We start from the raw sequence: 26,445 nt of genomic DNA, 5'->3' as shown, positions 1-26,445 counted from the left end.
AATCATAAAACATACGGTAACCTACATGCTGTATTGCATCAGGAAAGCCAAATGTTTTCCTTTCTTTCTTTTGCCACTATTTACTCTCATGAAGCTTGCTCAAAATCATACAGTAAAGTCTGATGCCCTCCTTGAGCCCCCAAAAGCCCTTGGAATGTCTTCCCTGGGACTGGAGCTTGGGGCCAATGTCACAAAACCATCTACGCCGCATTGTGGGACAGGATAGTCGTGCTAATCTGAAGAGAGAACTGGGAGAGAGCAATAACACAAGGATTTATGTTATAAGGGCTTCCGAGTTGACGTATGAAGAAGTTAAGACATCTTTTTTTGGCTCCAGGGTGTGTTGAGGCACTACTTGGACCTTGAAAGCAGGTTAACCCATTTCTGTAGAAATAATCATAGTGGGTTTTTTGCACCATGAAAAAAGTTTCCAAAGGCTGACAAGTCATGCAGATTTGTAAATTGCAACGTTATTTGTATCAGTCTATAACTGGAGGTAATAATTAACTAACTGCATTTACAGACTTCTAAATACTCTCAAGTAAACTAAGAATAAAAGGAAAAAGCACACGCTACCTTCGATTTGAAGAACTTTATCCAAAACACATTTTCCATCTGATATTAACAAAACTTGTAATTTTCACCATAGTAAAAGAAGGAACCAGCACTAAATACACACATGGTGAAAGCAGTCAATAACTGGAGCTTAAAAGGATACATTTCTGCCAACTAATTAGAGTAAACTTAGAGTAAACAGAGGGGTTTTTTTAAGTCGTTTTTCTCTTTACAAATAGAGATTCACATTTCAAGAACGATAATTACAAGAGCAATGTTTTTTCTTTAAACCATCCCATATATTACAAAAACAATACAGAGAAGCCCTGCAAACTTGTTAGTGTACAAAACAGGGTAGGGGGGAGAGAAAACACAAGAAAATGAAATTGTCAAGGATTATTAGGAAAAGTAGTAGTGCATACTAAAGGGCTCCTGTAAAGCTGTTTTACATGAGCTGAAGTATGTAATTTCCATATGACTGCAATTTTGCATGCAGTATAGATGCTTTCAAAAGTGTCACTATTATGTTTACTTTGTAAAAATCACAACAAAGCATTAGGCAATATTTAAGATGAGGTAACAGAAAACCAAATATTACAGGCTATCGTACAAAGTTAGTTACTGGATTTATTTACATTAGCTTAAAATTTCATTGAGGCTTTACGCTCTATTCCTTCCAAGCTTCATAACTTCAGAACTGAAAGAGGTCTTTGTTTGAGAAAGAACAAATATTTCTCAGGTTAGGTACTCAGAAAATAGAAAAAATAGTGTAACTATTTGCTACATTATATACCCTTGACCATATCTATCAAAATATTTAGACTTGGTTTCTATCACCTTCTCATTTTAAAAAATACACTACTCTGCTCTCTTTATTTATTTTGATTAAGAAAGTACAGACATCTTCAGATATATTTAAAATAATAGCCTAGCAATCTAGAGCTAGTCCTGCAAGCTGATTAACTGAAGCAGATGTCAGAAGTGTAGAAGTGTTATTAATCCAGCTGACTCCAGGTGGAGGCAAAGCTCCCTCTAGACAGAGCAGATTGCAGGCTCAAGAACTTCAATCATCCTTACTAAGGCAGTAACTGAGTAGGGTTTTAGACCTACATCTGCAAACAGCTCAACCTTATTCCCTCGTTAGTGGGGTTGAATTCCACAGGAAATGTGAAATCACCTTAATGACTGCAGCTCAGGAGGCTCCTAGAACAATACCAGAGCAAGCAGGGACTTGTGAGGGAGGCTGCTTGGCTCTCTCAGTTCTAGCCAAGGAATACACTTCCTTTTGGTCACAATGAGATTTAGAGATGCTTGATCTGGCTATAGGAGCTTGGCTGTGCATCTGAGAACTATAGAGGTGCCCAGCTTTGAAATGACTTAGCACATTGTGGGGTTTTGTCTTTACCGCATAGGCTACTGTTTAATGGCCTTGACCTTACAATAAAGCACTTGGAGCTTTTCTAGTCTTCCTAGTGCCCACTTCCCCTGCCTTACCCCAGTACATTCCCACTGATTCTGATTTGCTAAAAATAACAAAGGGCTTCAGGCTGGGAAAAGCTTAGTAAGTGCTAACTACAAAACAGTGCAGTGTATTTACAAAATCTGAATTTCTAAAAGGTAGCTTTGGGTTGTGTGGATACTGACAATACAGCTACCAAACTTCATGGCCACATCTTACCCTTCGGCTTGGAGGAAAACATTTTGTGGTTTGCTAAGGCAGATAACAAGATTACACAAAACGACCTTCTATCACTGACCTTTGCACTTACTGTGATAAGTCCTTACTTATCACTGACCCTATTCCAGTAAGTGTCAATCAATGAGGTGATTAAGAAGGACTGCAGAACATCACTGGCTTCCAAATGGTTGCATGCTCTGATACCAGGGAATGAACTGAATACAGAGTAGACATGGGGAGAAATTAAATGAAGGCATAGAGACACATGGTGGTGACAAAGGGTTTAAAGGGATGGATGCTAGTTCATGTCAGGGTACTTTGGGGTGTAATGATTCATGATGCAGCCTAAAGGATGGGGTAGTGACATTTGAGAGAGTCTTGAGAAGTGACTTGTCTCTGATTTGGAAGTCTGGGTAAGATTCTCTTTCAGACCTAGTGGCATAAAGCTGTAGATTAAAATAAGGTGGTAATACTGTATAGATGATATTTGACTCATTAACATTCCACACTTAAGAAACATAGGGTTTTTTGGTTTTTTTTGCAGGGAGATTAAGCAGAGCTTTAGAAGGTAAATCTTGCATGTATTCTAGCAATATGGGGAGCTTTTTGAGTCTTTTCTACAACTGAAAAATATCTTCACTAGCAGCCTACATAGGAAAGATAGATGTGTGGTGCAATGCTCCCAAGATTTCCTGAAAAATTTGTGCTCATGCAAAAGGAAAGGAAATTTGCTTGCTACCAACAGATCAGGTCTGCCTATGACACTGAGGCAAACTTGCCTTCAGGGGTATGCCATTGCGATGATTAGCTATGTAATACATTTATGTTTCTTTTCCAGATCCTGGCTGTGTTGCTGTAATTCCCAAAACAAGTTACTGCAAAGGCAACTCTCGGTCATGTTTTTGTGCTGTAAATACTCTGGTACAGACCAGAATGAGATAACGTTGCAATGCATTTTGTTCTGCAAAGACGTATATTCATCTGGAGTCTCCTGGATAGACAATTGGACACTTTCCTCCACCATTGTGTCCAAAAACTGAAGTGGCACAGTCATGCCCTAGCTGTTAGGTGTTCCCTATGTGTCCAGAGAATAGCACAGCGATGACTTAATTTCCATTGTTTTGAGTTGGAAAAACAAGGTAAAAGAGGGGTTATATGAGAAAATACAAGAAGTTAGTGCCAGATCAAGGGCAGTAGGAGATTTTAAGGCCTCAGGGTGCTTTTGGTTTCTTTAGGATGTCCCCAGATCAGGGGCAAAGGGCTAACCACGTGTTAAAACACCTCTATACCTTATTGGTAGTGGACCAATGTACCAATAACAATATACCTAGCAGAATACTGATCTCTCCTTCTGTTAATGGAATAAACACACTGGTTTGCCTGAGGATTAACAAGCTGTAAGGTGATGAGGGCCATGCTGTACCTGATGGTTAGTTCACTTAAACTCAGCTCAGGCTGTGCACCCAGGAAACCAGCAGGGTTCAGAGGGGCAAATCCAGAGTTAATGAAGCACTCAGCTCTGCCTGTCAGAACCCTGATGTCTGACATTATCATGAGGGACCTGACTGCCTTTTTCCTTTCTGCATATTAACCAGATGAAATCTAATTCTCTAGAGCTCTGAATACCCCAACAGCACAGAACGACTTTGATTTGGGATTCTGATTTTTGGCCTATTTATCTCAATAACGGAAACCAGCCTTAAAAGGAGTAATTTTCCAGATTCTGCTCTATGATTAGCCACAGGAAACTCAGTAAAATTGCATTGGATAAATAGACAGAGCTATGTGAAATTAATAACTCTCAGCAGCCTGCAGAGAAATGTGAAGAGGATATTAAAAACTGGGATTGTTTGAGAATAGCAAAATGAAAGCTTCCAATAGTAGTCAAAATACATAACCTACAGAGGAAGGGTTCCTGTTTTTTGTTTGGTCCCAGACACAAAGGCAGAGTTTCCCTTTATCTTCAAGTGGATGTACAAGACTGTAATGGCCAGCTGCTTCTATTCAGTCTTGATTTGTGAATCATTATTACAGGCTACTCAACAGTTTGGTGTGGGATGCTGACTGGCCTCAAGTCTCATTGCAAACAAGGATTTTGGAGAGGGGAACCTCATTACTTTTGAGGTATCTGTCAGCTCATCTGCCCATTCAAATGGCTAAATACATTATATATAGAAGGCTAGGCCTTCTGCTACTGTTTGCATCAGTTTCAAAATCTATTGTGCAGTTTTTCAGGTGTGTTGACACAGAAATACATCCTTCTTCATTTTCTTTTAGGAGGATGCTAATGCTGTGGACAAGCACAGACTTCTAGCCTTGCAGATAAAAATATAACAGCAGTATCTTTGCGAGTTTTCCTCTGCCGATCTCCTATCTAATGTGTCTTTGCACCGATCTTTGTACCTGTTCAGCCTTTAGTCTCTTTGCCATGGTGGCTGCACAGCTGCCAATCGAGCTGCTGGCTGCTTAGAGTAAAAAATTTCCTATGAGACAGTTCAATTATTTGATGTGTTGCTATTGATTCCTAGAGGCCGTTGCTAGAAGAGTCTTGTTAGGGCATTCAACTATCTGCCTCCTTCCCACGGCTCAGTAATAACTTGCAGAGCACATATTATATTGCTTTTTGTGTCCAGCAATGCTGTTTAAAACACAGCTAGAGGTCTAACACTGCTTATTTTTCTTTGTCCACTACACAGCAAACTCCAGTCAGAATCATGTAACTTATCTCTGCTAGATGCTTTTATTTAATATACAGATCTTCTACCAGTGGAATCCTGCTCTCGTGCTGGTACACAAAGTGTTCAGCATAGCACTGAGCCCTCTTCTGCTTTTACAGATTGAGCTCCAGAGAACAGCTCTGGGGAATGCATTTGGGCTTCCTTGTCACCTTCAGTGAGTGACAGCAGTTATCCAGCTGCCTAGCTCCAAGGAAAGAAGTTACTCCAAGTCAAGTTGTGTTGACAGTTTGGGGTATAACATATACCCACCTTTAACAGAACCATACCTATGAAACATCCACCATCCATCCGCTTCACTCCCCTCTGTGGCTTTTCTGAACTCAGTGATGGATGAGTTCCCCTTTTCAATGCCTGATTATCAACCTTCCCTAACCTCCCAGAAGATGGAAGTGGCTGGAATGGATGAAGCCAGAACACAACATCCAGCAACATACTGCGCATGTTATCACTATCAAAGCAGATTAGAGTTTGAACCAACTCTGCCCACTGCAAGTTAGGGATCTTTAATACACTTGACAATATTCTGTACAGACTCCTGCATGAAATATCCTTGCACCTCTATCTCTAACCTAGTTTTTCCCAACAGAAAAGCTGCACAGCTAGTGTCTAGTTAACTACGAGACAGGAAATGCTTGCACTTGCTGCCTGCACACAGCTTGCCATGTCACCCTGTCAAGCCAATTACTTTAATTAAAGTTCTATCTGGCCCTTCTTGACAACTCAGCCTCTAATGTTTAAAATACGTATGATGATCATCTGAATGCAGGAGGCAAAACTCATTGTTTTCCAATTTCACATGAAAGTAGGGCACTTCCTTTGGGGAAAGCAACACAAAAGTGTCACTCAGTTTCCCTAGCACAGTGGTGTTTCTTTGCTGTTCCTGCTCTAATGCTCTTCTTCATGGCTGAAAAATTTAGTCTAGTTCTTTTGGAGAGAGATGCAAACATTCATGATTGCACTAAGGTTAATATTCTAGGAAATTTAAACACAGCACTCTGCTGGCAAATTCATTAAGCAGTAAAAATAATCCCATTGGGCAACTACCATAGTGCCAAACTGGTTTTAATCATGGTGGAAATGTTTTCCTTTTCATGCAAAAACAGTGCTTGCGAGATCTGGCATAAGTAGAAAACCTACAGAAACACTGAAGAAAAGTCCATGAGTATTTGGCACAATTACAAAGGCATCAGGATATCAGAAAATGATTGGGGACAGTACATTACATCAAGCAGTATTTCCATGGGTCCTACATGTTTGTCCACCAGATGTTGTCCTGCTCATTTCTGTACTGGAAACTTTACTGCAGCTTTACAGCCTTGCTTAATCACTTGTGTTCTGCTCAGTGAGAATAAGAAGGTATGTAACAACAGGAAAGGTACACAATTTATAGAGCTTCCCTGTCTTTTATTATCCTCTGCCTATGAAGGAATGAATAGCTATTTTAGGACAGTGAAAATCATCAATTTTGCATTATTCTTAAGACTCCAGATATTTTAATAGACAAAATTTGCTTTCTGTCTTGCTGATTTTCCTGAATTGGTCTTCTCAAACTTTTTCCCAGCACAGATCTCAGCTAACCTCAACCATCTTCACAAAATCCTGCATAAAAACAGGGAAATAACCACACACAGAAGCTTAGTTCCTCAAGTGAGTTGTCATTGTTTTTCTCAGACTCAAAATAACTTAGTTTCTTTCCCCACCTTCACTAGCTCTGTTTGCATCTTTCGCAGCTTTAAAGGCCAGTTCATAGAGGGAAAAAAAATATACACAGTGACTATTGACTGGTTATATATAAATACTGATATGGAGCGTGATGCTTTAAGTAGCTGTCCACCATCCCTGCAGGAAAATGGGTTTAAAGAGAAAAGAAGTAAATCCAAACCTCTCTATATATTCAGCATGTCTCAGTCCAGCCTCAAGCTCAGTGGCAGGCAAGTGTCAAAAATAGTCTTTATGCCTGCAGACAAGGCTTTCTGGAATTAGTGTAGTAGATGTATGAGATAGAGAACTTATACATCACATGCAAACATAGAAGAATTTGTCTGCTACTCTTTAAGTTCAGGCAATTTATCTGTTTGTGTTTACTTTTTAAGGGACACTTCCAATAGAGATAATTTTTTTTTTCTTCCTTCAAGGAAGAAAGGAGGCAAGGAAGGCTACAGCTTGTTTTGAAAAAATACAGCTCTTGGAAAAGAACTACTCACTGAAACAATGGAGTGACAATGCTGTCCCTCAAGAGACAAATCCAAATGACAATCAGAGTTGTTACCTAAAGCAGTCTATACAAAAAAGGCTTCTATTTTGAGAAGCCTCATCAGAACCCAGAGACATATTAACAGTGTAATATAAGGACTTGTGTATCTGCCACTTACCACCTTTTTTGTGCTGTTTCTACGCCAGGACATAACTGCCTCTCACAATCACTCCCTCATGAGCATGTAAGCATCCAATCTCTCTTTTAATTCTACTTTTCTCATAGATATTGTTCACTGTTAATTAGGATTTGCAATTTCCCCCACATTGTTTTGATACACCAATAAGCTTATGAAAGTACATAGCTTCTGTAGGAAATCTGGATTACAGTGAAATAAACTGAAAAGCACGGTATTTGGCCTTTGTTTCCTGGAAGTGGCCTATCTACAAATCACTGCAATCCAGCATCTCTAGACTGAAATGAGAGCTTATGCGGTTGCTCTGTTTAACACTTCCACCTCTGTAGTGCAGGGGTTCTGCGGTCCAGCCATACCTTGCAATAGCTGTGTCTTCTCCTCCAAACAGCAGACAGGTTTAGCGTTGATTCATTGAGTAGCTGATCCAGTAATTGATACTGGAAGGCAGGTATTAAGACAGCATGCATCTGGCCTGTCATAGCTTTAAGATTCATGATTTTCAACACAGCCTAGTAGTGTACACACTTGCTGAAGAGTCACACATGAAGCATGAACTTGTGCTTCATCAGAACTGAGCCAATGTCAACCATTTAGTCCATCTGGAAAACCAAGATGTCCAGCAAACATGACATAGAACAATTTCATACAACATTATACAACAGTAAAAAATGCACAAAAAAAAGCTGACAAAATGCAGAAGAGCTGCTAGAAAAATCTAAACAGTAGAAAATAAGCACTTTCTATATAAACCTTAATTTCTATTTGTATTTACCATACCCATGTTGGTATCTCTTTTACTACATTTCTATAAAAAAATCGTACTGGCTCTGTTCTCAACTAAAGCTCTCATCTCCATACAATTCGCAACTGCATCCAAACATTATGTCATCAAGATTCAAGATGTTTAACTTGCATTTCATTTCCATGATTGTGGCAGCACTTAATTAACAAAGTCCCTACCTATAAGTATTTATATAAATATACATGTATATATATATACACACATACGTACATACACATGACAAATACTGTTGCAGGTATACTCTCTTCCAGCGTTTGAAGCGATACTCATCCTAGAAGGTGAAGGCGTACACCACTCCCACAACCACAATATTTCCAATTGTTGCTATTATTGCAATCCATAGCAATATGGCATCATTTGAAGAACGGGATGTCTCTTCTGGTGGATTCTGCATGGAAGAAGCTGCATGGACGTTGGCTGATGAGTTGAACAAGGAGTACTCTGTACTAAAGTCCTCGTTGGGTGAGTCCATAAAGGCTCCTCCCATAACAGGAAGCTGTGAAGAAAGATAGGGCAAAATTAGATTGAAGGCCAAATATCGGTATTTGCTTTGTCTCAAAGTCATTACAAAAGAGTAACCACTGTTCTGCCCTTATGTATGGCTCCAAAGCAAATCTTTGATTTATCTAGAGATCACGCAATAATGTACAAATTGCAAAAGTTGTTACAGTACAGGTGGAGTGTACTCAAGTGGTCTAACTTCACTTGCAAAATACACTATTTCAGTGATGCAGGATTTATGAATCTATGCAGCGCAAAATATCAAATTCATTTTGAAAGGCTCCATAGCAATGAAGTAAGTGGCAAACTTCCAACGATTTTCCCACCCCAGACTACTCCTACCAGGAAGGATAAAATTTCTTTAGTGCTCTCAGTGGATTCCTCCATGGAACAAGGAAAAGTTCTCAGTAAGACAGCAGTTATTCAATACAGTAATATAGCAAAGGTAAAGGAAAAAAAGGAATTATTTAACGTTTTCCTTATACAGGTTTTGGTTGTCTTCCCAATTTCATCCTAGATCACAACACATATCCTTCATGATTCAACAACTATTTTACCCTCTACACAGAGGTGCAAGACACATCCTTTTGCAAATGTATGGATTCTTCATTCAGGCAAGAGAAGGATATCTAATGCTCAACTAAGACCTTCTACTATTAAAATAAAGACATTTGCTCCCACCCTTGTTCCTTGTATATTGAGAACGCAGTTCTGGAAGAGTCTCCTCAGCTCACTGAGTGCAGACTTCAAAGTCTCATGCAAGTAGAGGATACTGTTTCAAGAAAAGTTGCAGGGCACCTGCTTCAGGTATCTGTAAACCCTCAGGACATGCACTTCTGAATATCTTGTAAAAAGTCAAAAAGCTGCTCAGCAACCTCAAAAACTGCAGCTGTTCTGTACTGCAAGAAAAGCATGAGCTGTATGGGTACTGTACAGCCCCAGGTCTCTGAAGTACTTAGTAACTGAAATGCCTGGACCATTCTTACATGTAAGAATGTAAACGAAACTGATGGCATTACTGGCCACAAAAAGCCCAGACCCAACAGAGCCATATGTCCGAATGTCTCTGTCAGCCTGACCAGAAGGAAAAAAATCCACCTTGACACTGATGACTAGTTTGGTCTTGAGCAACAAGTAGAACCTAGACATCAATGCATCCCACCTACACCCTGCTTTCAGATGTGGTAGAATTCCAGTGCTTCAAGGAAAATTGGACAAAGTCTGGGAATGTTCTCTTTAAGAAACACCCTTGTTGCAGTGCCCACCAACATCTACCACAAAGGTTTCCATGCTGCTGCTGTCTCTTTCCAAGCTTTAGATGCAATGTTTTATACCCTACTTGTAAGAGCTTTTGTGGTTTTGGCATTATTGTTCTTCACCTTTCTCCACAGGGTTTCCTTATACAGCTGAAACCCTCTGGCTCTCTAATAACAAAATAAAAATCCTTCCTGCCTTTACACTAGTAGTAGTGCTATAACAACTTCAACAGTAATGTTGAAGTCACCATGGCCAACAAATACCAGAGAAGCCAGTCTCATCTTCATTCAGCCACATCACAGAAGGCTGCTATACCATTAGCCCTAAATTAACCATGCCCAATACTCACATGACAGAAAAAACCAACCTTTTTTAATACCCCATCTCTCAACACCTGTATTCCACTTCGATTTCTCCCTTTGGCACCAAACTCTCCTGGTTGTGTGCAGCTGTGCAGTAGATGCTAAAAACAACAGTGGTGGCTGTAGTCTACAAATTAGAGTGAAGTATTTGAGAAGCTTGAGAATAAAGTAACTTTTTATGCTTGCTATCCATAACATTTCAAAGAGCTATAAGGGACCAACTCTGTTTCAAAGCTGACTGCTAAACTAGTTTCATCTGTACTAAAAAATATCACGTCACAGTCAAAATGAAACAGAGAATAACAAAAGATGACAATGGATACATCATACTACCTAATCCACATTAAATAAAATTATCTTTGAGATCAAATATGATTAGACAAAAGCAGTTTGCAAGAAATGAAACAGGAAATTGCAAAAGTCATGTTTCATATATTTTCCCTGTGTCAAAGACTTTTGCTACTTGTTTCAACACAGTGTGAGCTCTAAAGAAAGCAAAAGCTTCCATTTCACAACATGCCTAGCTTGATGTTTTGAATCAAATTCCACTGTCCTTTTCTACCTCTTGGGATTTGATAAGGAAAACATTGCTCAGCTTAATAAGGATTTCTTTTTAAGTAGAAATTGCCATAAAAGGCAATTCTGACTTCAGACGTAAGTGTAATTATGCAGCGCTGCTGCTATTTAACAGCTATGGAGACACTAGTTAAAGATCTTCACAGCAAATGACAGGCATACATTTAACATATTGGCAGCAAAATGCCAATCTGAGATGCTTACCTTCTCAGCGAAGCATTTTACAGGTATCAGCATTTAGGATGGTTAGTTCTGCAAAATCTTTCAACTGGAACCATCATCCAAAATATAGAGGTACACATAAATGTGCATGTGCTCGAGACAGTGGGAGGTCATAAGTACTTTTCTAGTGAGTGATACCTGGTTTTTAGGCCACACGTTCTGGAGTCTCAATGAATTATTTGAAGTGACAAGCTTCCACTCTGTTAGTCCACCTGGTGCTGTCACTGAGGCAGGGAGCATTCATGTAGCAGCACAGCTACACACCACACTGCAAATTATGTCAGATCTGAATCTTCTTGTACCATCTAAGGCTCTAACAAGCTGTTTACACCATCTGAGGTGAACACATGGTGAAACAGCTCATGTGAATCTCCAAAAGGCTTGCGCTGACCTGATATAAAGCACTGACATTCAGCACCTGGCACAGCCTCTTTCTGTAAAATTGACTTCCGTTTTTTCTGTTTGTAGGTCAGTAGCACTTTACTGCAGATCTGGAAAAAAAGCCTTACTGCCAATTCCCCATTTGCAGAAATCATCTCCTGCATATATCCCCCCTTTCCACTGCTAAAATGGCCTCACATAAGAGCGCAGGAATGGCCATATGGTGTCAGACAGAAAGTCCATCTCCCTTGTGTGCTAGCTCCAACAGTAGCCATAAATAGACACAGGAAAGAGTAAGAGCACAACAGGACAATTATGTGTGACAGCACCCCTTAACAACTCACAATCTCCAACTGTTTTCGGCTTAGGAAGTTTATAACCCACATGGTATTGCTACGGATTTAATGACTCTCAAAGAATTTTGCTACCAAAAACTTGTCCTGCCTCCACCTGAGCTCGTCTAAAGCTGAGCATCCCTCTCAGTCTGGCGTCTTACTGCCACTTAGCAGTAAGGGTTGCCCAGAGACTTAAGCCATGTAAATCCTCCTTGGGAGATAAGTCAACTTCTCCACCAGAGAGAGGGAAGCATAGATGATTAATATCATCTGGAAATCTCTCTCTTTGGTAGATTAACTTCAGTGAGATGAATCTCATCTCCAGTCTTGATTCCTTCCTCTCCCATAAGGTACAGTATATTCCCTCTGCAGCCTTATTTGAGATATTACATTAAAGGCTGTGAGACATCCAGACCTGACACTAATGGGAATTATAAAGTGCCTGTGATAAAACGTAGGCTAAGGATAGAAAGCCTGAAATGCTTTCTGTGCTTGCTCTATTTGTCTGTCTGTGCCTGTTCTATTTGTCTGTTTGTGCCTCTACCAGACAAATACATGCCAAGTTACATCAGTGCAAAAATTTACTAATGTCACTGCCGTTACAGTGACCCACAGTCTGTTTTAGCCTCAGAGGGTTTTTATAGCTCAAGTAAAGCTGTGCTGAGCCTGTACCACCCTCCCCAAGAGTGCTGGGCAAGGAGGCTGGAGCAAAGGGTTAACTGGAAACACGACAGTGAGGGATGTGGCAGAGCAGATGGCAAGGGAGAACAGTTAGGAAATGAAACTCTTTTCCTAGTGACTATCACGATATTGTTAAGTAGCGCTAACAGCATGTCGCTTGCTAAATGGTTTTTGTGACTGGTGAAGAAAGAATTCAAATCATTAAATAGCGACAGGCAGAAAACCAAACAGCAAAATGTCAAGTGGTAATGAGAACACCCACTGTGGTTAATACTTCCTACTGACATCTCAAGAGGATGCTTTAGGGTCACGAGAAGGAGAATAAGTCTCTTGAACAGTTAAGTGATACACTTTCCAGTCAGAGGAAAATCCTATTTTATAATCAAAACAATTCACATGGAGGAAAAACAACACTTCAGGTAACAGTCACTGATACTGTAAAAATGACAGATTACTTAAGCAGCATCACATAAAATCCATCATTTAGCAATAACATTGCTCCATTTCTTTGAGAATCAGGCATCCACCATTTTCTTACAGTTAGATAGGGAAGTGTCCCTGCTACCTCATTGGGAAATCAGGCTTGGCATAAATATTTGGAAGCATTTCTGAATCTTCTGGTAGCCATTTTTCTGAAATGAGGAAACCTCAGCAGAGGATTTAGCAGATGTGCTGTATCTTGGCCCTGGCCTTATCTGCATACTTTTCTGAGAATGGGATACTGAGAGGTGAAATGTCACCCTAGCTCAGATGTTGTTTTGTAAAATCCCTGTTGTTACTTCATAATATCTAATTTTTCAGGGTTTCTTTTAGGTTAATTTTTTTGAAAGCACATTTTTATACAATGGCATTTACTGAAAACATAAAGTGAAATTATTTTCATCTGCCCTGGCAGTGTGTGATTACTGCAGTGCATATTTGGACCTAAGAACCTTCTAGCTGCAATCACAAATCAATGTAATGCAGTTGCTGAAGACGGCAGAAATACACAGGTTTGCCAAAGCATCATAACCACATTTTAATTCTTAAGCTCTTTTTAAAGAAATGCTTTGCCCTAAAGAGATACTCCATGTGACCAATATTAACCACAGAGTACGTCTCACAGAAACAGTTCTCCTCATCTAAAGCTTATACTAGTGTATAAGTGAAGACTTCCTTGCTACTATTTATTCACTGGTAAGATCTGGAGAAGCAAGTTCTTCTGCCCACTGCTTGCCAGAATATCACCCGTCTACTTACAATGTGAGGATTTAGTACACAGTGACATGTTCACTGCAAGTGGATTAGTTAAATGCATTAAACCCCCACACAACCAGAATGAAAGGGCACCTGAGGCAATCGTCTTTAATTTAATTAAATAGGTCTGATACTGAAGAGGGAGCGTCCACGCAAATGCTTTATGCAGTTAATTTCAAATTCTCATTTTAAATCGAGAACCCTGCTTCACCCTGAAATCACAGTCTCAGGTGGGCAAGATTAGGAAAAAACACTGCTCATTTTCAAAATGTAGTTGTCAAAATGCTCACCCTACTAGTAGCAATGGAAAATCTTCACTGTAATTTGGAAGCATCAGGATTTCCCATTATTACCAATCTCGTTAAAACCTCTCTTTCCTATCCTACATCAATCTCCTCTTTTATTCTAATTCATGATATTCCTAAGACTGATGTGTTACTTCCCTGCTGCTTTCCTGATTTATGCTAGGCTCGATGTAATGTCTCTGTCCTTTTAGATGAGATAACTGTTAAAAGTTGTTCCTTATCAGCAGTATCTCAGAAGCAGGAGGTGCAAATTTCAGCTTTTCTGTTGAACCACGCTAAGAGTTGCCTTGGCTAACAGGTATCTAGATATTTGGGAAGGAACACCCACAGATATCCAGAGCTGCAATAGACACTTAATTCTGAGTTTGCTCTTGTCTATATAAATCAATTTGCCTTAACTGAGGTATTCCCTCGGAGAACCAAACTCAGCTAGACCTTTGTCCCTAAGCATAGCTACCCAAGTGCCTTATATGAGAACGTGCCTTTTATGAGAACATGCCTTGGGCAGACTGGAGCACCTTTCTGTGGAAAGCTATTCTGCTAAATCAGCTGCACGAAACAGTGTAAATAACCGGCATGAAGGTAAGTGAGTTTACCCTCGCTATTTCACTCTCCTATTTCTGCACAGGCAGCACTCAAGACACCTTAGTGATAAACATGCTGTTATTCTGTTCCCACAATTTATATCTGCCTAGTGCCTCCTTAAAATAGGTTTCACTATTTCAAAGAACCCTACTGCTTTTAAACTATCATTCTCAACCCACTGCTGTTGGATTTAATCTTCCAAGCATGGAAGACTGAGAAGAAACAAAAGCCTTCTTATGGCTGACAAGTGATATGTCTCAAACAGAAAAAAAGGAGGAGTTTCTCAGCCTATCTGTGGTCCCAAGAATTCCTCCTCTCTTTCCAGTCAATGCTAGCAATGCTGCAGCAAAGAAAACAACAAGCTTTGTCAGTGTTAAGCAGAAATACAAACAAGCTGCAAATCTAATTCACACATAATTTAAATTGTGAATCCATGTACTCTAACCTGGAGGTGGTGGTGAATCGGAAAATCATGCAGGGCAATCAAGCAGACGTGCTCTAAACTATCTGGATGTCCCAGGAATAACCATTCAAGCAGCAGCACTAGCTGACCTTCCACATAAATAATACAACTGAGGCTAACATCCCATGCTGGGAAAGCAGAAGATGTGTGGATCCTATTACACATATAGTTACAGCTTCTATGCTTCCAGGAATGCATGAAAGAAAAAATACAAACAGGGAACCAGAAAGGTGAGTATTTATCAATATGGAAAAACTCAATAGGAGGATACAAAACTAACTATCAGTGTTATCACGAGTTTTCCATGATTTCAAATCTGTTTAAGATTTCCAAAACTGGCAAAGCAGAGGACTTTTTCACACCATGTGTAGTCACACTGCGGAACTCAGAACAGGAATTCCTTTAGAGATAAGAGCAATCTACAGAACTGCATCTGTTTAATATTAAACATGATTCTGGAAGGGCCTCAAACACCAAGCTTTTGAATTTAAACTCTTTAAGCATATGAAAGAAGAAATCATTTGTTAAAAGTTATAAGTTTGAATTAACTAAAGTATAGAATTCTGACATAAAAGTTTTTTTAGAGAGGTAGTGACTATATCTGGTTGAAGCCAGATAACAAGGACTGGTACAACGGTCACAGGAAGAACCACCAGCTGGGCTAGATAAGGCCCGAAGGCGGCCTAGGCTCTCTAAGAGCATGCACAAGGAGTGAAGGTGAAAAGTTCAATGCGAGGAAGACTGCCTGCCTTCATCCCCAAAGACCCCACTGACTATTACCACAAGAAAACGCGCAAGCACTGAGAGGAGGAGACCTACGATAATGAGTTCCCGGAATTAATCTTACTATGATAATGAGTTCCACGGACTAATCTTACTAACCCTACCCACTTCTTGGAAAAGTCATGACTATGTATGTTAGTGCCATGCATATATATAACATAGTACAATAGAGATGTACTGGCTTTGACACACGGTGACGTAAGCTTGGAGGAAAGATCCCCCTTGTACCCCGTGCACAGCCGCATGCCTGCACCTAACTCTGCGTTTGGTGTCATTACTCCATGAATCACATATGTGAGAAGAAAGAGGTGCTGATTATCTCACCTATTGGAGAGTTTCTTGCATAACCTCTGATATTTTTGTCACTGGTAACTTCAAAGGCAAACTACTGGATTTAACTGGACTTACATGGTCTCCTGCACTGACCTAGGCTAACAATTTTTTTCTGGTGTCAAGTTCCTCTACTGAAAAACAAAAGAAAAAGAAAAAAGACTAAGAATAATCTGGAGGCAAAGAAAGGAACACTACCTAAGGCATAATGTTTTAATGTCTCAAGGGACAGCTTGGCTCTAAAGACAAGACAATACAGCTGACTGGAAGCAAGCAGACAACTACACGGTACCAGTGGGAGGTTTGGTTGTTCTCCTCGAGTAAGTGGTTCTCCTTGTGCTGGAGGATTAAGAGGAAAACAAACACAAGCTTGTGGTAATGACACTTCATACCTGCAAAAAGAAAGGGAATTACCACCATAAAGGGAAAAGTCAAATGATGAGGTGTAAATGGAAAACAACAGAGCAAAGCTCAAGAGCAGTGTAGAGCAACAAGCGAATGAAGCTTCATCCCATTTCTCAAAGTGAAAAAAGGTTGCACAAGCCCTTCCTTCTCTGTCATCTTTGCAGCCATGTTCACCTGTGTCGATGCCTCAGTTTTAACTGAGGTTTTTAACTGCCCATTGTGACCAAGGTTTCTGGGCAGCGAAGAAAGGGGCTGACATTCATATTCTTTTGACTTTCCTTCTGCTTCCTCTCCCTTAGCCTAAACAAGATGTTTAGGCTATTCCCAGTAGGAAGGATGGGAATTGGCAGCCATTCACAGTAATGCAAGCAACAAAACAATTTGAAAACTAGAAATAATTTCAGATGAAAAATTGTTTAAATCACTAACCTCAGGCGTGGGCAAAAGCAGAGATTTTGTAAATGACTATCCTTCAGAATTCAGTAATCAGGATGCTTCTCACAAAGACTAAAAGAATTCCAAGGGTCAGGTGCTAGGGGCTAGACCTAGAAGGATGCGACATTTTGTACATCATCTTATTCCTCTAGAGAAAAAAAATAATTGCATACAAATTCCTCTATGCTGCATATGCAACATGTAAAAAAAGTCAAAAAGTCTTGCATGCTATCTCCAATCCCAGCTACACAGCCCATGAAAAATTAATTGGCTGCCGTTTAACTAAACCACACTAACAGGCATAGTATAGCTTAGCTCTATTTCATTAGAGAAATTACTTGCTCTTCCATGCAGGCTCAAAGGCTTTCAAATAGTACATTTTTATTTTACACAGTGATGGTTGTGCTACAAAGACAGGCTGGCATACATTTGCCTGTTGAGAGAAGTAATTGCTAACATTGCAGCTCTGCTGTACCTAATGATATGCCATAAACACCTCTTTTTCAGCACCTTTGAGACTGCCACCTGGAATCTACCCCCATATATGATAATGTAAGTTTTAGGTCAGTACCCCAATCATAATGGAAACCCACTGGGAAGAATTATTCTATGATGACTTCCAAAGATTCATTCCCCCACGGAACATACTTGCAGGGATACAATAGAAAGTCTCAGAAGGAAAATTAAAGCAATTTAATTGTGTCAACCCAGAATGATTATTTTCCTTATGTTTATATACGCTATCACACTCCCTGAAAAAAGCAGGGGAGAGAGAAAACTGGTAACTATGTATGCTATTTTATTTCAGGTATAGGTAATTTTTATCCAACATTTTTTTTCTATGTTTTTCTGTCTCATTCATCCTCATGTTGCATTATATTCTCACAAACAAGAAAAGGGGAGGAGGGCTGAGATACACTAACAGAATACCTAAGGTATATCTCCCACGTCTTATTCAAGACTATTTTTCTAAACATTTTTGCTTGCTTACTTGGCAGCTAGTTCAAGACACTCAACAAGCCTGAGAGTCAACAAAACCAATGTATTCCAGTTGAGATGGAAAAAAAAATGAGAAAAAGCTGATGCAGTGTTAGCCCTCTTCATATCTTAAGGGTAGAGGCTGGCATGAAGGTCAAGTAAACCATACAGAACAGCTTCTAGGAAGAAAGAAGGACTGCCAAATGTGCTGACTGTGTACACTTCACTTGATAGAACACCAACATCTGGCAGGCTGCTATACTTCTTGATCCCATCAGGCATATTGGGCTCAACATATGGCTCAGACAAACTATAGAATGCACATCATCCTCAGCTTACTCTGCAATGCTTCAGTGGTGGTTTATACCTGAACAAGAAAGCACACAAATTTGCTTAAAAGTCAATCCTGTTCTATTGCATGTTTGTCTCATGAGTGAGCTAATCAGAAAATACACAAGAGAATAAAAACTAGAAGGTGAAAAAACGTTGAGTTTCCTGATTTCTGGTATTTGAAGAGTAGTATTCATAGTGCTAAGAAAAATTTCTTCCAACAACTATTTGCTGAATATCATGAAGGCGCTAATAGCTCAATCATAGGTAAATATTGAGTGCCACTAATTCAACTGTCTTCTAGGATTTACTATTCCTACAGCAGAGCCTGAGGATGAGTGGTAACATGTGTTTCTCATCCACTTTGGTGCAAAGTCAGCAGGTAAAATGTGAACACATTTCACAATAAAACCAGCCTGGATTTCTTTGCTTTGAAGAAAAATAGCAGCACCCATATGGAACATTTCACTCTCTTTTGGAGAGGCAGAAACCTTTATCAAAATATGAGAACAGCCATCATCAGAGCCAAATATTCCATATGTTCTCATAAACTCTGATTCTCACAACCAAGGTTTTGCTTTTCTACTAGGACTATCGAGGGATGATTAAGTGAGGCTGAACTAGACAGCAGCTGATGGCACCTTTATGACGCCAAAAAAAAAACCAGCCAAGCCATCTGTGTTTGTTTGCTTATGTTTAAGATTGTTCAAACAGTTCAGAGCACATTTCAGAAAAATATAATAAATTATACATTGATTCTTACTCCTAGATAAGCGTGTGTATACATCTGTAGGCAAAATAACACTCCTTAGTGGCTGGCATAGGTATAGGATGGGCACAAATCAATGCATAATTTATTATACTTCTATTTGCAATTCGATATTTGTGCTTTGTACTCTTGCAGCTGGTGGAGCTGCACAGGATAATTAAAGACATGAATATGTAACAGCTTTCCTTGGGAATAAATTTTTTCCTACCCAAAAGTGATTTCTGTAAAAGTTTGTTCAGTGATTCTTGCATCATGGAAGGCTGAGGAGGGAGTGAAGAAAACAAAGTCACACAGAATCACAGAATCACAGAATCACAAGGTTGGAAAGGACCCATTGGATCATCGAGTCCAACCATTCCTAACACTCCCTAAACCATGTCCCTAAGCACTTCATCCACCCGTTCCTTAAACACCTCCAGGGAAGGTGACTCGACCACCTCCCTGGGCAGCCTGTTCCAGTACCCAATGACTCTTACTGTGAAGAATTTTTTTCTGATATCCAACCTGAACCTCCCCTGACGGAGCTTCAGGCCATTCCCTCTTGTCCTGTCCCCTGTCACTTGGGAGAAGAGGCCAGCTCCCTCCTCTCCACAACCTCCTTTCAGGTAGTTGTAGAGAGTAATAAGGTCTCCCCTCAGCCTCCTCTTCTCCAGGCTAAACAACCCCAGCTCTCTCAGCCGCTCCTCATAAGACTTGTTCTCCAGCCCCCTCACCAGCTTTGTTGCTCTTCTCTGGACACGCTCCAGAGCTCAACATCCTTCTTGTGGTGAGGGGTCCAGAACTGAACACAGTATTCAAGGTGCGGTCTCACCAGTGCTGAGTACAGAGGGAGAATCACCTCCCTGGACCTGCTGGTGACCCCATTTCTGATACAAGCCAAGATGCCGTTGGCCTTCTTGGCCACCTGGGCACACTGCTGGCTCATATTCAGTCGGCTGTCAACCAGCACCCCCAGCATTGTATTTGCATTTCCTCCCCATTTGATTCAGTGGAGTCTGAACTATGAAATCACTACTGGCCTGGAGAGCTCAAACAGTTTAGAGAGAAGTAGCAATTCAGTGGCTTCCTGTGCCTTATAAAAGATGCAACTTTGCACTCCCCCAGTGTCTTAGGATCTTAGGGCCCTTGGCCAAGGTTTTTAAAGTATAAACGTCTTAAGATACTTGTAATAAATAGGAAAGAAATGCTATTGTCCCTGAGCTTGATAGCTGTCTGACACACAGTTCAGGTGCAGAAAAAACAACCACCACCTGAATACTGCACCAGTTGAAAAGCCTTCCATGTAAAAGGAATCAAAAAGTAATCAGAAAATGGGCTAGCTCCAAGGTCAAGAAGGGCTTCTCCAGAGCCTTCCAGTCAAACTAAATCCAGACTCTTCTTCGAAGGTGCAAAGTCAAAGGCTTCTGAAATTCAGCTTGGTCAAAGCAACACAACAGCTAAGAGACACCCTGATGCTTTAAGAGACAAGGTTCAGATGGAAGCAAGACAAGTACATGCACATACCCTTAGATTGATACTCACTTGTACGTGCACGTATGTGACCACATGTGCAAATTTGTGGTAGTATTTTATACCTGATTTTAAAATAATCAATCTGGCCAAAAGCAGTCTAAGATTAAGAATAAACTTCAACTACTGGAATGCAAAAATTAAGCTAAAATACTAGGTAAGTGACCTGTACAAAAAGTGAAAATGCAGTTTTGTTAAGCCCTTAGTAAAAGTCCTACATAAACAGTTGCAAAAAATGCCTCGCAGAAGCATACACTCTCAGCTACAGGTGACCTTAGCATGTGCATGGCAATGCAGTTCCCAACACAACTGAGGAGCTGGCTGGGTTCTTTGGTCTAAACCCATTATTTAGGTAAATAATGAATTCACTGATCTAGATTGTAACACTTTTACCTACGCTGAGGTTTTATTTATGACCCCACTAAAACCAATTTAAGTAAAATATCATGGTCTCATTTTTTTCATGGCATCAAGAGTACATGGTAAAAATATTCAATGATGAAGGATATAAAAATTGGAGAGGTCCAAAAGATTCTCACTGAGGAGCTACTGGTTCTGATACAGTGGCAACTCAGTTAAAAATGGAGGTTTGGGATATACATCCCTGCACCATTTAGTTCAGCCTTTGAACTCAGATATTCTGCCTAATAAGGGAGACCTCTTAAAGAAAGGTAATAGGCAAAGGAAATTTGATCTAAGCTAGCCCTAAAACATTCTGGTGGTTGTTGTGTCCAGGGCAGAAAGAGGGCTCTCCCTCATCTACCCACATTGGGGCTTTGTCCAGCCACATGGAATTCAGAAATGCAGCTTAAGCTTTTTTCAAGCTGAGCATCACTCATCAAAAATCCAACACAAGAATATTAATAAGCAGCACGGCAAACTTTCTGTAAGACTAGTGCAAATATCGAGTACTTGTAAAACCGCAAGCATCCCTCTCATCTTTAATCACTTGTATGTTGAAATGCTGGATTGAAGATCTGTATTTCAAAAATACATCCAAGAGACTTATGAGTCCCACACCACCATGCTGTGGTGTCTTGCATTTATAGAGGGGTACCAAGAGCTGTAGAAGAAAAGTCACAAAGATGGTTACAACGCATGACCCAAGAAACAATTAAAGCCATGAACAAAAAATACAGAGAGGCATTCACTCCAACTGGTTTCCATCCTCAGAAGCAGTCTCTTTAAAAACATTCTCAAACTTACCATCCAGTCAAAAGAAGGCAAATTTAGGAATTTAAACTGGACCTTAAGATCTTCCTTGGGAAGACACTCATTTCTTTCTGCTGGCAATATAGAGGAATATAAGTGCTTAATGTTGAGGGAGTGCACACATTGCTCATTTGCAACTTTACACAAGAAACTTTTACCTAGTCAGGTGCTGATAGAAACTCATTTGCTACTATCATTATCTGATTTAAGGCTTTAGGGTTGCAGAAAAAAAGTAGCAGTCACACATACATCTAAAATTATTCACATACATCTTAAATGTAACTATATCAATAAACTAATACTTCAAGAAATGGCAGAGAATGGACCAATTTTTCAAAAGAGATGATCATTTTTCAAGCAATTCTGCTTTCTGCCATTTTGGAAGTCCCCTGCAAATCACAAGTCCTTTTGTAATGTGAATTGTGTATGATTGTATATAATTGTAATACAAATTTTAATATGACTATACACTGAAAGCACAGTCAAAGGGATAAAATCAATAAATGACCATAATAAACAGAAGATCATGTTCACCCAAGTTAAAGTGAGGTCAAGTTAGAAAGTTTAAAACCTTCCAAATAAAACACTGCTTTCTACATATTTGTTGGCAAGCCTGAACTCAAGACAACCATTTATGCAAAGCTTCTCCGAGGCCTAAGTAAGATCTTTGCACTCCATTACAGCACGGACACTGCTTTGATTGCTTTTCTGCTGACACATTCAATATTTGCTCCAGTTCTCCCTTGAAAATCTATTGGAAACGATGACATAATATCAAAATACACCCTCTGACTGGAGGCACTGTACAAAATCAATCTCTACATTACATCCTCAAAGAAGAACATAATTCCTTTCATCCGTGATTTAGCATTACTTGAAGTTCCTCTAAGTAAAGGAAAGATTTTATTTATTGGCAAGTACATAGAATTAATTACAGAATGAAACAACATTTTCTCAAACAGCATCATGGAAATGCAACTGATAAAATGCAGTACCATTGATGCAAGAGGACTGCCCAGCTTAGAGATCCACTACCAGCTACAATAGAATAAGTTCAATTCAAGAACAAGTGACCTAAAGAAGTGTGAAATCATAAAACACTGAAAAAATCTTCCAGGCTTGGTTTGTGTGGGAAACTTCCAAAGATCTCTTGAACCCTTTTATTTCCAGATTGCTGGTATGAATTCAAGTTAAGTCATTGAAAAAAACAAACAACCCAAATTTGAGACTTGACTACAACATGGTGTCAGGCCAATTCCAAACCACATCCCATTACAGTACAGTCTAGAGGGCTTGTAGAAGCCAGCGGAAAACTTCTGCTGGCTTCAAGCATAAACACTACAGATCAAAGATAGCCACCTGTTGTGAGGTAGTTTGAGACATACTGGGCACCATGGGCAAGCAGCCTGGTGTTCATCAAGAAACTTTTATTTGCATCCTTGCTATTACCCTAGTCAGTACCTTCAGAAACTACATATTTCTGTGTTTCTTTCATCTCTTTTTTTTTTTTGGTTTGTTGTTCTTACTTCTTCACAACAGTTTAGTTTGGGGTTGATTTTTTTTCTGGCAGAATGTTTGAACTCCACTGCTCTTTCAAATAGTTTTCGTTCACACAAAGTCTGTCACTGTGAGTTCCCAGCCTTGCCCAGACACTTTGACTGCAGTGTAATTAGTTTACAACTAAAACTAGGAATAGAAGTTACCAGTGGCTCTTTCTACCAAGAGCAAATACAGTGTAAGCAATCTATGGATGTCAGGTACCCATGTATGGCATATCCATGTCTGCTACACACAAAAGAAAATCAAAACAGTGGATTCATTGAACCCAGCTCTCCTCTTTGCATTAATTTCATACTGATATTTACTTCAATAATATAATATCAGTCTGGGAGAATTATAAGTAAAAAATCACACCTGTAATTTTTTACCTCATTTATGTTAGGAAACATAGAATTTTCCCTCTCAGAACAACCTGAAACCAGAAAAGATTCCCTTTGGGAAAACCTTGAAGACATTTAAGAAGGTAGAGTTTTATTATTCCAAAGTGAAACTCTGAAGAAACCTGCTTGATCCTGCAGTTACATGAAGCACACAAACAATGATAAAGAATCGCACGTCAAATTCCTCAGAAGGACCAGAAGAAATGTGACTGCAGTCCCTGACAAAAAGTGGGTCCCAGCAAATAAAAGAGCAAATGCAGCATGGTTAAACTTTAATTATATTGGGCTCCCTCAAAACAGATGCTCACAGACAGATTTCTGTTTCACCCACTAATAACTGTCACACACAATCATGTCACTGATTTCAAGAGGGCTGCAGGGTTTACATGCTTACAGGCAAAATTGACAAGATACAACTAAAGAATATTCTAAAAGTCCCACACCCTGCTTAGTCCAACAGTGATATTCAGATGCTGCAACAGAGATAAGAGAACCAGATTGTGCCATGCCATTTCAGGAAAAGGAATAATCGTCAGATTGTGCTGGTGCTTTTAACAGCTTCTGCATGTAAGAGCAATGGCCCTTCTGACTGTGTCTTGGAAAGCCACTGTGTGTTCCTCCTCTTTACTATCTTGTCTGGTTTTCTGGATCACCACACAGTGCTGAAAAGATGGCAGGAGGTAGTGGTATGAGATGTCAGACAGAGATAGGCACAGGGACAGAAGAAAGAAGTGCATCACAAATATGTGCATCAGAAGGCAAGTCATTAGGGAGTCATATATGCCTTGTGTACTTCACGTTGGCCACAGCAACCCCCTTCCCGTGAAATGTAAAGGAGCCTTTCACATTATTTAAGACATGAGCCCGATAATATTTTACAGTGGGCCATGGTCAGCTTCAACTTGCTGCTGCAACATCTAGAAGGAATGAGATGAGAGATACATACTCTTATACCTTAGTCTGATGCCATGTTTCTCAAGCTTCGGTCTTCCCAGCTCAGATGAGAACAATCAAAATTGAGCTCAATTCTGGATTTGCGCAGCACTGCTGTCAGGAAGCCCATTTAATCCAACCTTATAAAAAACAGCTTATATTTTTTACAATCTAAGTAGGGAAAAAAGGCGAAAGAGAGAAAAAAAACAGCCTTCTGCCCCTCACACTCACTTCCGGGGGTAGACAGAGCCTCAGTGTGAAAAAAGGGACTAACACACCCATATACACATCCAGGTCATCAGTGATGTTAAATGCGTTCTTCAAATTCCAAGTAAGAATCCCAGGCTGTGTATTCCAGCTCTGCTCAGAGCTTCCCACGAGGCACTAAATTAGCCCCAGCACTGACAGAACAAAACCAGTGCCACCATCTTCCAAGGTGAAAGCAAAGCCTGGATTTTGCATGACAGCCAGATAGATAAGAGTTACTAGCTTCTCCAAACTATACAGAAGAGTTAGCTTCCACTTCTCTCCTTCCATTAGGATCCATTTCCCTCCATGGTCTCATTGTGCTGGCATCAGTTGTGTTTCTACAAAGTGGAAGTGCCCAGTCTTTGAGGAGCTGCAGAAAGGCTGAGGTTCTGCTTCGAAAGTACCAGTACCCCTTGTCCACGGAAACCCCCCCACCCCCTGCAAATCTGACCAATACCCATCCTTATTGTTTCAAGCTCCTTACAGCTGTAAGGAAAAAAAAAAGGAGGAACATCAACAATTCATCCAAGTCTCACTGACTTGATGGAGAAAAAGAGGAAAAAGATTTCTAGAAAGCAATATAGTGCATGACTCATTACTGAGGAAATATCACTGGGTCATGTCTGCCTTCAGAATAAACTGGCACCTTTTAATGAAAAGTACAGTACATTCTGTGTCAGGAAAATCCTTATCTATTAGTTGGAACCAAGCCCTGGCTGCCAATTCGTCTTGGCCAAAGGCTCCAAATAAGATGGGCTTTGAGCAAGAATCTGCTCATGTGCAGAGAAGAGAAGCAAAACCAGACAGCTGGGATTGTGTCACAACAAGATATACGTTACAAATCTGATTATTTGCACAATGAAGCAGGAAAAAAAAAAAGGAAATGAGGACATAATTTTCTTTACAGAACTTAATCCTCCCCTCTGATTCATAAGTTAAGGTCCTTGCCTTATCTCATCTGCTTCGATTGTAAGCTCTTCAGGGTTTTCTGCACTTGTTCTGTATCCAGAACAAGACCAGCTGATGAATCTCTGAAGGATTACAAGTGCTCAGCTCACCTCTAACTCCAAAGCTGCCTTGATCTGTAATGGACCAGTGATACTCTGATTTTTTAATTGTTAATTGTTAATTGTTAATTTTTAATTGTTCTTATCTATAGCTTGTTTCAAAGATTCTAATAAACTAGTGGCTTCACAACACTGAACAAACTAAACATCTAGCAAGCTGTTCTCCTGCTTCTGTTAGAAGAATAACTGCTGAAAAAAAACCAAACTGAGGAACCGATACAAAAACTGTGTGCCATTTTAGGTGCCTCAATGTAAGAAAGAGACCAAACTGCTAAGGTGTGTCCAGAGGAGGTCAACCAACGTTGTGAAAGGCCCCAGGTCTAGAGTTAAGAGGAACAGTTGAGATCACTTAGTTTGTTCAGCTTGGAGAAGGCAGAGGGGTGACCTCATAGCGGTCTATACCTTCCACAAGGTGGGCAGGGGATGGGAACGTGCTGA

At 40.0% G+C, this 26,445-nt stretch overlaps 1 protein-coding gene across 1 annotated transcript in view; it reads right to left on the bottom strand.

Annotated features, from left to right (window-relative positions):
• Positions 1–577: 577 nt before the first annotated feature.
• Positions 578–26,445, bottom strand: part of C5H14orf132 (chromosome 5 C14orf132 homolog) — a 45,829-nt gene continuing 19,961 nt past the window's right edge. Inside the window, exon 2 of the mRNA XM_054068937.1 lies at positions 578–8,659. Within this exon, the coding sequence (XP_053924912.1) occupies positions 8,435–8,659 (225 nt within the window). The 3' untranslated portion in view covers positions 578–8,434. The remainder of the gene's footprint in view (positions 8,660–26,445) is intronic.

This window comes from Cuculus canorus, chromosome 5 (genome assembly GCF_017976375.1).
Source record: "Cuculus canorus isolate bCucCan1 chromosome 5, bCucCan1.pri, whole genome shotgun sequence".
NCBI lineage: Eukaryota > Metazoa > Chordata > Aves > Cuculiformes > Cuculidae > Cuculus > Cuculus canorus.
This window is presented reverse-complemented; position numbering and strand designations above follow the sequence as displayed.